The sequence below is a fragment of the Blennius ocellaris genome, assembly GCF_963422515.1.
Source record: "Blennius ocellaris genome assembly, chromosome: 15".
NCBI classification, from domain to species: domain Eukaryota; kingdom Metazoa; phylum Chordata; class Actinopteri; order Blenniiformes; family Blenniidae; genus Blennius; species Blennius ocellaris.
In genome coordinates, this window is record NC_137664.1 from 26,601,433 (window position 1) to 26,617,392 (window position 15,960).

Consider the following 15,960-nt stretch of genomic DNA (forward strand, 5'->3'; position numbering starts at 1 on the left):
GGCAGGTTACTGGCAGGTTATGAGCTAATAAAACGAGTTGGTATTGGCAGGTTACTGGCAGGTTCTGAGCTAATAAAACTAGTTGGTATTGGCAGGTTGCTGGCAGGTTATGAGCTAATAAAACTAGTTGGTATTGGCAGGTTACTGGCAGGTTATGAGCTAATAAAACTAGTTGTTATTGGCAGGTTTTGAGCTAATAAAACTAGTTGGTATTGGAAGGTTGCTGGCAGGTTATGAGCTTATAAAACTAGTTGGTATTGGCAGGTTAATGGCAGGCTATGAGCTAATAAAACTAGTTGTTATTGGCAGGTTATGACCTAATAAAACTAGTTGGTATTGGCAGGGTATGAGCTAATAAAACTAGTTGTTATTGGCAGGTTATGACCTAGTAAAACTAGTTGGTATTGGCAGGTTACTGGCAGGTTATGAGCTAATAAAACGAGTTGGTATTGGCAGGTTATTGGCAGGTTATGAGCTAATAAAACTAGTTGGTATTGGCAGGTTACTGGCAGGTTATGAGCTAATAAAACGAGTTGGTATTGGCAGGTTACTGGCAGGTTATGAGCTAATAAAACGAGTTGGTATTGGCAGGTTACTGGCAGGTTCTGAGCTAATAAAACTAGTTGGTATTGGCAGGTTATTGGCAGGTTCTGAGCTAATAAAACGAGTTGGTATTGGCAGGTTACTGGCAGGTTCTGAGCTAATAAAACTAGTTGGTATTGGCAGGTTACTGGCAGGTTATGAGCTAATAAAACGAGTTGGTATTGGCAGGTTACTGGCAGGTTCTGAGCTAATAAAACTAGTTGGTATTGGCAGGTTACTGGCAGGTTTGGAGCTAATAAAACTAGTTGGTATTGGTAGGTTACTGACAGGTTATGAGTTAATAAAAGTAGTTAGTATTGGCAGGTTTCTGGCAGGTTATGAGCTAATTAAACAAGTTGGTATTGGCAGGTTACTGGCAGGTTAGGAGCTAATTAAACTAGTTGGTATTGGCAGGTTACTGGCAGGTTATGAGCTAATAAAACTAGTTGGTATTTGCAGGTTACTGGCAGGTTATGAGCTAATAAAACTAGTTGGTATTGGCAGGTTACTGGCAGGTTCTGAGCTAATAAAATGAGTTGGTATTGGCAGGTTACTGGCAGGTTATGAGCTAGTAAAACTAGTTGGTAGTAGCAGGTTACTGGCAGGTTATGAGCTAATAAAACTAGTTGGTATTGGCAGGTTTTTGGCAGGTTAGGAGCTAATAAAACTAGTTGGTATTGGCAGGTTACTGGCAGGTTAGGAGCTAATAAAACTAGTTGGTATTGGCAGGTAACTGGCAGGTTAGGAGCTAATAAAACTAGTTGGTATTGGCAGGTTACTGGCAGGTTAGGAGCTAATAAAACTAGTTGGTATTGGCAGGTTACTGGCAGGTTATGAGCTAGTAAAACTAGTTGGTAGTAGCAGGTTACTGGCAGGTTATGAGCTAATAAAACTAGTTGGTATTGGCAGGTTTCTGGCAGGTTAGGAGCTATTAAAACTAGTTAGTATTGGCAGGTTACTGGCAGGTTAGGAGCTAATAAAACTAGTTGGTATTGGCAGCTTACTGGCAGGTTATGAGCTAATAAAACGAGTTGGTATTGGCAGGTTACTGGCAGGATTCTGAGCTAATAAAACTAGTTGGTATTGGCAGGTTGCTGGCAGGTAATGAGCTAATAAAACTAGTTGTTATTGGCAGGTTTTGAGCTAATAAAACTAGTTGGTATTGGAAGGTTGCTGGCAGGTTATGAGCTTATAAAACTAGTTGGTATTGGCAGGTTAATGGCAGGCTATGAGCTAATAAAACTAGTTGTTATTGGCAGGTTATGACCTAATAAAACTAGTTGGTATTGGCAGGGTATGAGCTAATAAAACTAGTTGTTATTGGCAGGTTATGACCTAGTAAAACTAGTTGGTATTGGCAGGTTACTGGCAGGTTCTGAGCTAATAAAACGAGTTGGTTTTTGCAGGTTACTGGCAGGTTCTGAGCTAATAAAACTAGTTGGTATTGGCAGGTTTCTGGCAGGTTTGGAGCTAATAAAACTAGTTGGTATTGGTAGGTTACTGACAGGTTAGGAGCTAATAAAAGTAGTTAGCATTGGCAGGTTTCTGGCAGGTTATGAGCTAATTAAACAAGTTGGTATTGGCAGGTTACTGGCAGGTTAGGAGCTAATAAAACTAGTTGGTATTGGCAGGTTACTGGCAGGTTATGAGCTTATTAAACTAGTTGGTATTGGCAGGTTACTGGCAGGTTATGAGCTAATAAAACTAGTTGGTATTGGCAGGTTACTGGCAGGTTATGAGCTAATTAAACTAGTTGGTATTGGCAGGTTACTGGCAGGTTATGAGCTAATAAAACTAGTTGGTATTTGCAGGTTACTGGCAGGTTATGAGCTAATAAAACTAGTTGGTATTGGCAGGTTACTGGCAGGTTAGGAGCTAATAAAACTAGTTGGTATTGGCAGGTTTCTGGCAGGTTAGGAGCTAATAAAACTAGTTGGTATTGGCAGGTTTCTGGCAGGTTAGGAGCTATTAAAACTAGTTAGTATTGGCAGGTTACTGGCAGGTTAGGAGCTAATAAAACTAGTTGGTATTGGCAGCTTACTGGCAGGTTATGAGCTAATAAAACGAGTTGGTATTGGCAGGTTACTGGCAGGTTATGAGCTATTAAAACTAGTTGGTATTGGCAGGTTACTGGCAGGTTATGAGCTAATAAAACGAGTTGGTATTGGCAGGTTACTGGCAGGTTCTGAGCTAATAAAACTAGTTGGTATTGGCAGGTTGCTGGCAGGTTATGAGCTAATAAAACTAGTTGGTATTGGCAGGTTACTGGCAGGTTATGAGCTAATAAAACTAGTTCTTATTGGCAGGTTTTGAGCTAATAAAACTAGTTGGTATTGGAAGGTTGCTGGCAGGTTATGAGCTTATAAAACTAGTTGGTATTGGCACGTTAATGGCAGGCTATGAGCTAATAAAACTAGTTGTTATTGGCAGGTTATGACCTAATAAAACTAGTTGGTATTGGCAGGGTATGAGCTAATAAAACTAGTTGTTATTGGCAGGTTATGACCTAGTAAAACTAGTTGGTATTGGCAGGTTACTGGCAGGTTATGAGCTAATAAAACGAGTTGGTATTGGCAGGTTATTGGCAGGTTATGAGCTAATAAAACTAGTTGGTATTGGCAGGTTACTGGCAGGTTATGAGCTAATAAAACGAGTTGGTATTGGCAGGTTACTGGCAGGTTTTGAGCTAATAAAACGAGTTGGTATTGGCAGGTTACTGGCAGGTTCTGAGCTAATAAAACTAGTTGGTATTGGCAGGTTATTGGCAGGTTCTGAGCTAATAAAACGAGTTGGTATTGGCAGGTTACTGGCAGGTTCTGAGCTAATAAAACTAGTTGGTATTGGCAGGTTACTGGCAGGTTATGAGCTAATAAAACGAGTTGGTATTGGCAGGTTACTGGCAGGTTCTGAGCTAATAAAACTAGTTGGTATTGGCAGGTTACTGGCAGGTTTGGAGCTAATAAAACTAGTTGGTATTGGTATTTTACTGACAGGTTATGAGTTAATAAAAGTAGTTAGTATTGGCAGGTTTCTGGCAGGTTATGAGCTAATTAAACAAGTTGGTATTGGCAGGTTACTGGCAGGTTAGGAGCTAATTAAACTAGTTGGTATTGGCAGGTTACTGGCAGGTTATGAGCTAATAAAACTAGTTGGTATTTGCAGGTTACTGGCAGGTTATGAGCTAATAAAACTAGTTGGTATTGGCAGGTTACTGGCAGGTTCTGAGCTAATAAAATGAGTTGGTATTGGCAGGTTACTGGCAGGTTATGAGCTAGTAAAACTAGTTGGTAGTAGCAGGTTACTGGCAGGTTATGAGCTAATAAAACTAGTTGGTATTGGCAGGTTTTTGGCAGGTTAGGAGCTAATAAAACTAGTTGGTATTGGCAGGTTACTGGCAGGTTAGGAGCTAATAAAACTAGTTGGTATTGGCAGGTAACTGGCAGGTTAGGAGCTAATAAAACTAGTTGGTATTGGCAGGTTACTGGCAGGTTAGGAGCTAATAAAACTAGTTGGTATTGGCAGGTTACTGGCAGGTTATGAGCTAGTAAAACTAGTTGGTAGTAGCAGGTTACTGGCAGGTTATGAGCTAATAAAACTAGTTGGTATTGGCAGGTTTCTGGCAGGTTAGGAGCTATTAAAACTAGTTAGTATTGGCAGGTTACTGGCAGGTTAGGAGCTAATAAAACTAGTTGGTATTGGCAGCTTACTGGCAGGTTATGAGCTAATAAAACGAGTTGGTATTGGCAGGTTACTGGCAGGATTCTGAGCTAATAAAACTAGTTGGTATTGGCAGGTTGCTGGCAGGTAATGAGCTAATAAAACTAGTTGTTATTGGCAGGTTTTGAGCTAATAAAACTAGTTGGTATTGGAAGGTTGCTGGCAGGTTATGAGCTTATAAAACTAGTTGGTATTGGCAGGTTAATGGCAGGCTATGAGCTAATAAAACTAGTTGTTATTGGCAGGTTATGACCTAATAAAACTAGTTGGTATTGGCAGGGTATGAGCTAATAAAACTAGTTGTTATTGGCAGGTTATGACCTAGTAAAACTAGTTGGTATTGGCAGGTTACTGGCAGGTTCTGAGCTAATAAAACGAGTTGGTTTTTGCAGGTTACTGGCAGGTTCTGAGCTAATAAAACTAGTTGGTATTGGCAGGTTTCTGGCAGGTTTGGAGCTAATAAAACTAGTTGGTATTGGTAGGTTACTGACAGGTTAGGAGCTAATAAAAGTAGTTAGCATTGGCAGGTTTCTGGCAGGTTATGAGCTAATTAAACAAGTTGGTATTGGCAGGTTACTGGCAGGTTAGGAGCTAATAAAACTAGTTGGTATTGGCAGGTTACTGGCAGGTTATGAGCTTATTAAACTAGTTGGTATTGGCAGGTTACTGGCAGGTTATGAGCTAATAAAACTAGTTGGTATTGGCAGGTTACTGGCAGGTTATGAGCTAATTAAACTAGTTGGTATTGGCAGGTTACTGGCAGGTTATGAGCTAATAAAACTAGTTGGTATTTGCAGGTTACTGGCAGGTTATGAGCTAATAAAACTAGTTGGTATTGGCAGGTTACTGGCAGGTTAGGAGCTAATAAAACTAGTTGGTATTGGCAGGTTTCTGGCAGGTTAGGAGCTAATAAAACTAGTTGGTATTGGCAGGTTACTGGCAGGTTAGGAGCTAATAAAACTAGTTGGTATTTGCAGGTTACTGGCAGGTTATGAGCTAATAAAACTAGTTGGTATTGGCAGGTTACTGGCAGGTTCTGAGCTAATAAAATGAGTTGGTATTGGCAGGTTACTGGCAGGTTATGAGCTAGTAAAACTAGTTGGTAGTAGCAGGTTACTGGCAGGTTATGAGCTAATAAAACTAGTTGGTATTGGCAGGTTTTTGGCAGGTTAGGAGCTAATAAAACTAGTTGGTATTGGCAGGTTACTGGCAGGTTAGGAGCTAATAAAACTAGTTGGTATTGGCAGGTAACTGGCAGGTTAGGAGCTAATAAAACTAGTTGGTATTGGCAGGTTACTGGCAGGTTAGGAGCTAATAAAACTAGTTGGTATTGGCAGGTTACTGGCAGGTTATGAGCTAGTAAAACTAGTTGGTAGTAGCAGGTTACTGGCAGGTTATGAGCTAATAAAACTAGTTGGTATTGGCAGGTTTCTGGCAGGTTAGGAGCTATTAAAACTAGTTAGTATTGGCAGGTTACTGGCAGGTTAGGAGCTAATAAAACTAGTTGGTATTGGCAGCTTACTGGCAGGTTGTGAGCTAATAAAACGAGTTGGTATTGGCAGGTTACTGGCAGGTTATGAGCTATTAAAACTAGTTGGTATTGGCAGGTTACTGGCAGGTTATGAGCTAATAAAACGAGTTGGTATTGGCAGGTTACTGGCAGGTTCTGAGCTAATAAAACTAGTTGGTATTGGCAGGTTGCTGGCAGGTTATGAGCTAATAAAACTAGTTGGTATTGGCAGGTTACTGGCAGGTTATGAGCTAATAAAACTAGTTCTTATTGGCAGGTTTTGAGCTAATAAAACTAGTTGGTATTGGAAGGTTGCTGGCAGGTTATGAGCTTATAAAACTAGTTGGTATTGGCAGGTTAATGGCAGGCTATGAGCTAATAAAACTAGTTGTTATTGGCAGGTTATGACCTAATAAAACTAGTTGGTATTGGCAGGGTATGAGCTAATAAAACTAGTTGTTATTGGCAGGTTATGACCTAGTAAAACTAGTTGGTATTGGCAGGTTACTGGCAGGTTATGAGCTAATAAAACGAGTTGGTATTGGCAGGTTATTGGCAGGTTATGAGCTAATAAAACTAGTTGGTATTGGCAGGTTACTGGCAGGTTATGAGCTAATAAAACGAGTTGGTATTGGCAGGTTACTGGCAGGTTATGAGCTAATAAAACGAGTTGGTATTGGCAGGTTACTGGCAGGTTCTGAGCTAATAAAACTAGTTGGTATTGGCAGGTTATTGGCAGGTTCTGAGCTAATAAAACGAGTTGGTATTGGCAGGTTACTGGCAGGTTCTGAGCTAATAAAACTAGTTGGTATTGGCAGGTTACTGGCAGGTTATGAGCTAATAAAACGAGTTGGTATTGGCAGGTTACTGGCAGGTTCTGAGCTAATAAAACTAGTTGGTATTGGCAGGTTACTGGCAGGTTTGGAGCTAATAAAACTAGTTGGTATTGGTATTTTACTGACAGGTTATGAGTTAATAAAAGTAGTTAGTATTGGCAGGTTTCTGGCAGGTTATGAGCTAATTAAACAAGTTGGTATTGGCAGGTTACTGGCAGGTTAGGAGCTAATTAAACTAGTTGGTATTGGCAGGTTACTGGCAGGTTATGAGCTAATAAAACTAGTTGGTATTTGCAGGTTACTGGCAGGTTATGAGCTAATAAAACTAGTTGGTATTGGCAGGTTACTGGCAGGTTCTGAGCTAATAAAATGAGTTGGTATTGGCAGGTTACTGGCAGGTTATGAGCTAGTAAAACTAGTTGGTAGTAGCAGGTTACTGGCAGGTTATGAGCTAATAAAACTAGTTGGTATTGGCAGGTTTTTGGCAGGTTAGGAGCTAATAAAACTAGTTGGTATTGGCAGGTTACTGGCAGGTTAGGAGCTAATAAAACTAGTTGGTATTGGCAGGTAACTGGCAGGTTAGGAGCTAATAAAACTAGTTGGTATTGGCAGGTTACTGGCAGGTTAGGAGCTAATAAAACTAGTTGGTATTGGCAGGTTACTGGCAGGTTATGAGCTAGTAAAACTAGTTGGTAGTAGCAGGTTACTGGCAGGTTATGAGCTAATAAAACTAGTTGGTATTGGCAGGTTTCTGGCAGGTTAGGAGCTATTAAAACTAGTTAGTATTGGCAGGTTACTGGCAGGTTAGGAGCTAATAAAACTAGTTGGTATTGGCAGCTTACTGGCAGGTTATGAGCTAATAAAACGAGTTGGTATTGGCAGGTTACTGGCAGGATTCTGAGCTAATAAAACTAGTTGGTATTGGCAGGTTGCTGGCAGGTAATGAGCTAATAAAACTAGTTGTTATTGGCAGGTTTTGAGCTAATAAAACTAGTTGGTATTGGAAGGTTGCTGGCAGGTTATGAGCTTATAAAACTAGTTGGTATTGGCAGGTTAATGGCAGGCTATGAGCTAATAAAACTAGTTGTTATTGGCAGGTTATGACCTAATAAAACTAGTTGGTATTGGCAGGGTATGAGCTAATAAAACTAGTTGTTATTGGCAGGTTATGACCTAGTAAAACTAGTTGGTATTGGCAGGTTACTGGCAGGTTCTGAGCTAATAAAACGAGTTGGTTTTTGCAGGTTACTGGCAGGTTCTGAGCTAATAAAACTAGTTGGTATTGGCAGGTTTCTGGCAGGTTTGGAGCTAATAAAACTAGTTGGTATTGGTAGGTTACTGACAGGTTAGGAGCTAATAAAAGTAGTTAGCATTGGCAGGTTTCTGGCAGGTTATGAGCTAATTAAACAAGTTGGTATTGGCAGGTTACTGGCAGGTTAGGAGCTAATAAAACTAGTTGGTATTGGCAGGTTACTGGCAGGTTATGAGCTTATTAAACTAGTTGGTATTGGCAGGTTACTGGCAGGTTATGAGCTAATAAAACTAGTTGGTATTGGCAGGTTACTGGCAGGTTATGAGCTAATTAAACTAGTTGGTATTGGCAGGTTACTGGCAGGTTATGAGCTAATAAAACTAGTTGGTATTTGCAGGTTACTGGCAGGTTATGAGCTAATAAAACTAGTTGGTATTGGCAGGTTACTGGCAGGTTAGGAGCTAATAAAACTAGTTGGTATTGGCAGGTTTCTGGCAGGTTAGGAGCTAATAAAACTAGTTGGTATTTGCAGGTTACTGGCAGGTTATGAGCTAATAAAACTAGTTGGTATTGGCAGGTTACTGGCAGGTTCTGAGCTAATAAAATGAGTTGGTATTGGCAGGTTACTGGCAGGTTATGAGCTAGTAAAACTAGTTGGTAGTAGCAGGTTACTGGCAGGTTATGAGCTAATAAAACTAGTTGGTATTGGCAGGTTTTTGGCAGGTTAGGAGCTAATAAAACTAGTTGGTATTGGCAGGTTACTGACAGGTTAGGAGCTAATAAAAGTAGTTAGCATTGGCAGGTTTCTGGCAGGTTATGAGCTAATTAAACAAGTTGGTATTGGCAGGTTACTGGCAGGTTAGGAGCTAATTAAACTAGTTGGTATTGGCAGGTTACTGGCAGGTTATGAGCTTATTAAACTAGTTGGTATTGGCAGGTTACTGGCAGGTTATGAGCTAATAAAACTAGTTGGTATTGGCAGGTTACTGGCAGGTTATGAGCTAATTAAACTAGTTGGTATTGGCAGGTTACTGGCAGGTTATGAGCTAATAAAACTAGTTGGTATTTGCAGGTTACTGGCAGGTTATGAGCTAATAAAACTAGTTGGTATTGGCAGGTTACTGGCAGGTTAGGAGCTAATAAAACTAGTTGGTATTGGCAGGTTTCTGGCAGGTTAGGAGCTAATAAAACTAGTTGGTATTTGCAGGTTACTGGCAGGTTATGAGCTAATAAAACTAGTTGGTATTGGCAGGTTACTGGCAGGTTCTGAGCTAATAAAATGAGTTGGTATTGGCAGGTTACTGGCAGGTTATGAGCTAGTAAAACTAGTTGGTAGTAGCAGGTTACTGGCAGGTTATGAGCTAATAAAACTAGTTGGTATTGGCAGGTTTTTGGCAGGTTAGGAGCTAATAAAACTAGTTGGTATTGGCAGGTTACTGGCAGGTTAGGAGCTAATAAAACTAGTTGGTATTGGCAGGTAACTGGCAGGTTAGGAGCTAATAAAACTAGTTGGTATTGGCAGGTTACTGGCAGGTTAGGAGCTAATAAAACTAGTTGGTATTGGCAGGTTACTGGCAGGTTATGAGCTAGTAAAACTAGTTGGTAGTAGCAGGTTACTGGCAGGTTATGAGCTAATAAAACTAGTTGGTATTGGCAGGTTTCTGGCAGGTTAGGAGCTATTAAAACTAGTTAGTATTGGCAGGTTACTGGCAGGTTAGGAGCTAATAAAACTAGTTGGTATTGGCAGCTTACTGGCAGGTTATGAGCTAATAAAACGAGTTGGTATTGGCAGGTTACTGGCAGGTTATGAGCTATTAAAACTAGTTGGTATTGGCAGGTTACTGGCAGGTTATGAGCTAATAAAACGAGTTGGTATTGGCAGGTTACTGGCAGGTTCTGAGCTAATAAAACTAGTTGGTATTGGCAGGTTGCTGGCAGGTTATGAGCTAATAAAACTAGTTGGTATTGGCAGGTTACTGGCAGGTTATGAGCTAATAAAACTAGTTGTTATTGGCAGGTTTTGAGCTAATAAAACTAGTTGGTATTGGAAGGTTGCTGGCAGGTTATGAGCTTATAAAACTAGTTGGTATTGGCAGGTTAATGGCAGGCTATGAGCTAATAAAACTAGTTGTTATTGGCAGGTTATGACCTAATAAAACTAGTTGGTATTGGCAGGGTATGAGCTAATAAAACTAGTTGTTATTGGCAGGTTATGACCTAGTAAAACTAGTTGGTATTGGCAGGTTACTGGCAGGTTATGAGCTAATAAAACTAGTTGGTATTGGCAGGTTACTGGCAGGTTATGAGCTAATAAAACGAGTTGGTATTGGCAGGTTACTGGCAGGTTATGAGCTAATAAAACGAGTTGGTATTGGCAGGTTACTGGCAGGTTCTGAGCTAATAAAACTAGTTGGTATTGGCAGGTTATTGGCAGGTTCTGAGCTAATAAAACGAGTTGGTATTGGCAGGTTACTGGCAGGTTCTGAGCTAATAAAACTAGTTGGTATTGGCAGGTTACTGGCAGGTTATGAGCTAATAAAACGAGTTGGTATTGGCAGGTTACTGGCAGGTTCTGAGCTAATAAAACTAGTTGGTATTGGCAGGTTACTGGCAGGTTTGGAGCTAATAAAACTAGTTGGTATTGGTAGGTTACTGACAGGTTATGAGTTAATAAAAGTAGTTAGTATTGGCAGGTTTCTGGCAGGTTATGAGCTAATTAAACAAGTTGGTATTGGCAGGTTACTGGCAGGTTAGGAGCTAATTAAACTAGTTGGTATTGGCAGGTTACTGGCAGGTTATGAGCTAATAAAACTAGTTGGTATTTGCAGGTTACTGGCAGGTTATGAGCTAATAAAACTAGTTGGTATTGGCAGGTTACTGGCAGGTTCTGAGCTAATAAAATGAGTTGGTATTGGCAGGTTACTGGCAGGTTATGAGCTAGTAAAACTAGTTGGTAGTAGCAGGTTACTGGCAGGTTATGAGCTAATAAAACTAGTTGGTATTGGCAGGTTTTTGGCAGGTTAGGAGCTAATAAAACTAGTTGGTATTGGCAGGTTACTGGCAGGTTAGGAGCTAATAAAACTAGTTGGTATTGGCAGGTAACTGGCAGGTTAGGAGCTAATAAAACTAGTTGGTATTGGCAGGTTACTGGCAGGTTAGGAGCTAATAAAACTAGTTGGTATTGGCAGGTTACTGGCAGGTTATGAGCTAGTAAAACTAGTTGGTAGTAGCAGGTTACTGGCAGGTTATGAGCTAATAAAACTAGTTGGTATTGGCAGGTTTCTGGCAGGTTAGGAGCTATTAAAACTAGTTAGTATTGGCAGGTTACTGGCAGGTTAGGAGCTAATAAAACTAGTTGGTATTGGCAGCTTACTGGCAGGTTATGAGCTAATAAAACGAGTTGGTATTGGCAGGTTACTGGCAGGTTCTGAGCTAATAAAACTAGTTGGTATTGGCAGGTTACTGGCAGGTTTGGAGCTAATAAAACTAGTTGGTATTGGTAGGTTACTGACAGGTTATGAGTTAATAAAAGTAGTTAGTATTGGCAGGTTTCTGGCAGGTTATGAGCTAATTAAACAAGTTGGTATTGGCAGGTTACTGGCAGGTTAGGAGCTAATTAAACTAGTTGGTATTGGCAGGTTACTGGCAGGTTATGAGCTAATAAAACTAGTTGGTATTTGCAGGTTACTGGCAGGTTATGAGCTAATAAAACTAGTTGGTATTGGCAGGTTACTGGCAGGTTCTGAGCTAATAAAATGAGTTGGTATTGGCAGGTTACTGGCAGGTTATGAGCTAGTAAAACTAGTTGGTAGTAGCAGGTTACTGGCAGGTTATGAGCTAATAAAACTAGTTGGTATTGGCAGGTTTTTGGCAGGTTAGGAGCTAATAAAACTAGTTGGTATTGGCAGGTTACTGGCAGGTTAGGAGCTAATAAAACTAGTTGGTATTGGCAGGTAACTGGCAGGTTAGGAGCTAATAAAACTAGTTGGTATTGGCAGGTTACTGGCAGGTTAGGAGCTAATAAAACTAGTTGGTATTGGCAGGTTACTGGCAGGTTATGAGCTAGTAAAACTAGTTGGTAGTAGCAGGTTACTGGCAGGTTATGAGCTAATAAAACTAGTTGGTATTGGCAGGTTTCTGGCAGGTTAGGAGCTATTAAAACTAGTTAGTATTGGCAGGTTACTGGCAGGTTAGGAGCTAATAAAACTAGTTGGTATTGGCAGCTTACTGGCAGGTTATGAGCTAATAAAACGAGTTGGTATTGGCAGGTTACTGGCAGGATTCTGAGCTAATAAAACTAGTTGGTATTGGCAGGTTGCTGGCAGGTAATGAGCTAATAAAACTAGTTGTTATTGGCAGGTTTTGAGCTAATAAAACTAGTTGGTATTGGAAGGTTGCTGGCAGGTTATGAGCTTATAAAACTAGTTGGTATTGGCAGGTTAATGGCAGGCTATGAGCTAATAAAACTAGTTGTTATTGGCAGGTTATGACCTAATAAAACTAGTTGGTATTGGCAGGGTATGAGCTAATAAAACTAGTTGTTATTGGCAGGTTATGACCTAGTAAAACTAGTTGGTATTGGCAGGTTACTGGCAGGTTCTGAGCTAATAAAACGAGTTGGTTTTTGCAGGTTACTGGCAGGTTCTGAGCTAATAAAACTAGTTGGTATTGGCAGGTTTCTGGCAGGTTTGGAGCTAATAAAACTAGTTGGTATTGGTAGGTTACTGACAGGTTAGGAGCTAATAAAAGTAGTTAGCATTGGCAGGTTTCTGGCAGGTTATGAGCTAATTAAACAAGTTGGTATTGGCAGGTTACTGGCAGGTTAGGAGCTAATAAAACTAGTTGGTATTGGCAGGTTACTGGCAGGTTATGAGCTTATTAAACTAGTTGGTATTGGCAGGTTACTGGCAGGTTATGAGCTAATAAAACTAGTTGGTATTGGCAGGTTACTGGCAGGTTATGAGCTAATTAAACTAGTTGGTATTGGCAGGTTACTGGCAGGTTATGAGCTAATAAAACTAGTTGGTATTTGCAGGTTACTGGCAGGTTATGAGCTAATAAAACTAGTTGGTATTGGCAGGTTACTGGCAGGTTCTGAGCTAATAAAATGAGTTGGTATTGGCAGGTTACTGGCAGGTTATGAGCTAGTAAAACTAGTTGGTAGTAGCAGGTTACTGGCAGGTTATGAGCTAATAAAACTAGTTGGTATTGGCAGGTTTTTGGCAGGTTAGGAGCTAATAAAACTAGTTGGTATTGGCAGGTTACTGGCAGGTTAGGAGCTAATAAAACTAGTTGGTATTGGCAGGTTACTGGCAGGTTAGGAGCTAATAAAACTAGTTGGTATTGGCAGGTTACTGGCAGGTTAGGAGCTAATAAAACTAGTTGGTATTGGCAGGTTACTGGCAGGTTATGAGCTAGTAAAACTAGTTGGTAGTAGCAGGTTACTGGCAGGTTATGAGCTAATAAAACTAGTTGGTATTGGCAGGTTTCTGGCAGGTTAGGAGCTATTAAAACTAGTTAGTATTGGCAGGTTACTGGCAGGTTAGGAGCTAATAAAACTAGTTGGTATTGGCAGGTTTCTGGCAGGTTAGGAGCTAATAAAACTAGTTGGTATTGGCAGGTTACTGGCAGGTTAGGAGCTAATAAAACTAGTTGCTAACCTGCTAACCACAATGCTTGGATAGATATTTGTTACATTGGATTTTACCCTCCATATTTAAAACAATTTTTCCGTACTTGTTGCACCTGTGTTTTATTCAAAAGGAAGACATTTCGCATGTGTCTTTCCACAAAGCAAAATTTCTTTCCAGCGTCGTCTCAAAAAAACTTTTCCCAATAAAACCCCTGATAATACCTGGTCTTTTATCTACTTTAAAGTTTCCATGTTGAAATGAGGCAAATATTAATAAAGCTAGCATAATTTTTCTTGTATTCTCTCAACAGATGCCAGCAAACCTGATGTCGTTTGACTGAAAACAGACACGGCGGGACAATAATGTGCCAAACCACCTGTTCAGAAGGCAGAGACAAAATGATGACCACCAGATAATTGTGATGGTACCTCCTGAAACGGTGCTGACACTGTGAACAAACTGTGACATTGAAGGTGCCACGACAACTTCAGCATGCTCGCTTTTTATGATTGACTGTATTGTGGAGTACCCTTTGGTGAGGTTTGCTTCTTCTCCAAACATTTTGGTGCATTGAATTACGCTGATGGTGTTTTGTGCACTGCTGTAAACATGTGAGTGAGCACATTCATAGGATTTTGGCCCATATTGGGTTGCTCATAAATGTGTCAAATAAGTGTTAGTGTACATGTAATTTCCATAGTGTTATCTGAAAGACCTTTTCGTTTACAGACCAGTGTTGAACAGCCTTGAATTTTAATCTGAATGCTGCTGGAACTGCGATCACAAAACAACTTTGCTGTGAAAGATTTTGTTTCTTTTGTATTTCAACATAATGTACTGCACAACTGCAACTCAAGAACATGGAAGCTGCAGAAAGATCTGCTGTCATGACTCGATCTGAGTCTCAAAGCTTCATGTTTAACCATCAGTGCTGTCATGAAAGAAAAAAAGAAAAGAAGGGGCATCACCACTGCCACTTGAAAAAATATTATTTCAGTTTGATCCAGACAGAACAAATGAAGTGACCTCAAAATAAGAAAGTGAACTTGTCTGTGAGCAGACAAAGAGTCATTTCCATCCCTCATGTCTGTGTATATACTGGAATTTGTGAAACTGCTTTTTTGTTGTTGTTGTTGTTGTTGTTGTTGTTGATGTTGTTGTTGTTTTACATTTGACCATCAAATGTAAAACGGTAGAATAGAATAACATTGATTCACCACCTGCTAGAAGAAGCTGTTCTTTTTGGAATACATTGATGTCATGAAAGACAGAAGCAAAGGGAAGACAATCAGATGTATTTCTGTTAAATCATCTCCAATGGAGGATTCCTTATTCTTAGGAGTCGATCATTTAGTCATTAGACTAATGCAATTGCAAGCGATTTGAGATTAAATACCTCTGAAGGATTGACACACAGCTCAGTCAATAAACCAGTAGCTGTTTTTATGAGTTTGTGACTGTAGAAGAAGCAACATTTGACCAGATACAGCAGAGATGAAGTGAAAACACATATGTTTATTGAGAACAGTCTGGAAGGTTCTGTCGGCTGTCAGAGGGTCGAGCTCGTTGTGACCTCAAGATTAACGCATCATGTTTGTAGACGGTCTCTTCTGGACAAGCCTTGTAGAAAGGTGCCTGGACATTTTTGAAATGGATTATTGGAGGTATAGAAGGTTTGATACCACACTGGGAAAAGAAACATGACTGACACTTCCATCAAACCTGAGCACTGCTTTGACACTCTGGATGCCTGTGTTTACCAAGTGTGTCTGACGTTACAATTGACTCAATGTGAAACCTTCACAGTGGCAGTAACTCCATGATCCAAAGATCCTGAGGTTCCTTTGTGCTGCTCACAGTGTGACTGAGTGCTTGATCACAACGTCATCTTTCTACATCCTGTGTACACGCCAATGTTTCACGTGACAACATCTAATCTATTCAAAAAAAGGAAGTGTGTTTCCACTGCAGCAGTGGACACACAGACAAAGATGTAGTTAGTATGCTGGGCCACAGGGGGGCGCTGTTGATTGATTTTATAATGAAACCAGACAACAATACACTATAAACAAGAAGAAAATGGAGAGAAGCCGACACCAGCATGGACTGGAGACGCTCCGGATGCTATCAGGGGAGAGTGTCAACTATAAAACTACTGATATGGAGGATAAAACTAGAACACTGACCTGAAGCCATACCACTGTGGGTCGCCATGTTTGTTTACAAGGGATGGAAGGGGAAGGGAGGGGAGATGTGCAGTAACAGGCTCTGTAGCCTCCAGCAGTCTCTGCAGGAGGGAATAGTGGCTGTGAAACCATCTTTACACCTTGGGAGCCAGATTCAAAACTTCACATTCAGTGCATCCGCACACTGGTGTCGTGGAAACGGACCACCTAAAAGTGGAGAAAGTTTTCTGGAGAGACTCGTAAT

General features: G+C 40.4%; 1 protein-coding gene across 1 annotated transcript in view; it reads left to right on the top strand.

The window, feature by feature from the left end:
• Positions 1 to 14,709, top strand: part of LOC308140264 (ras-specific guanine nucleotide-releasing factor RalGPS1-like) — a 116,431-nt gene extending 101,722 nt beyond the window's left edge. The window contains exon 20 of the mRNA XM_080509949.1: positions 13,841 to 14,709. Within this exon, the coding sequence (XP_080366075.1) occupies positions 13,841 to 13,870 (30 nt within the window). The 3' untranslated portion in view covers positions 13,871 to 14,709. The remainder of the gene's footprint in view (positions 1 to 13,840) is intronic.
• Positions 14,710 to 15,960: the final 1,251 nt, after the last annotated feature.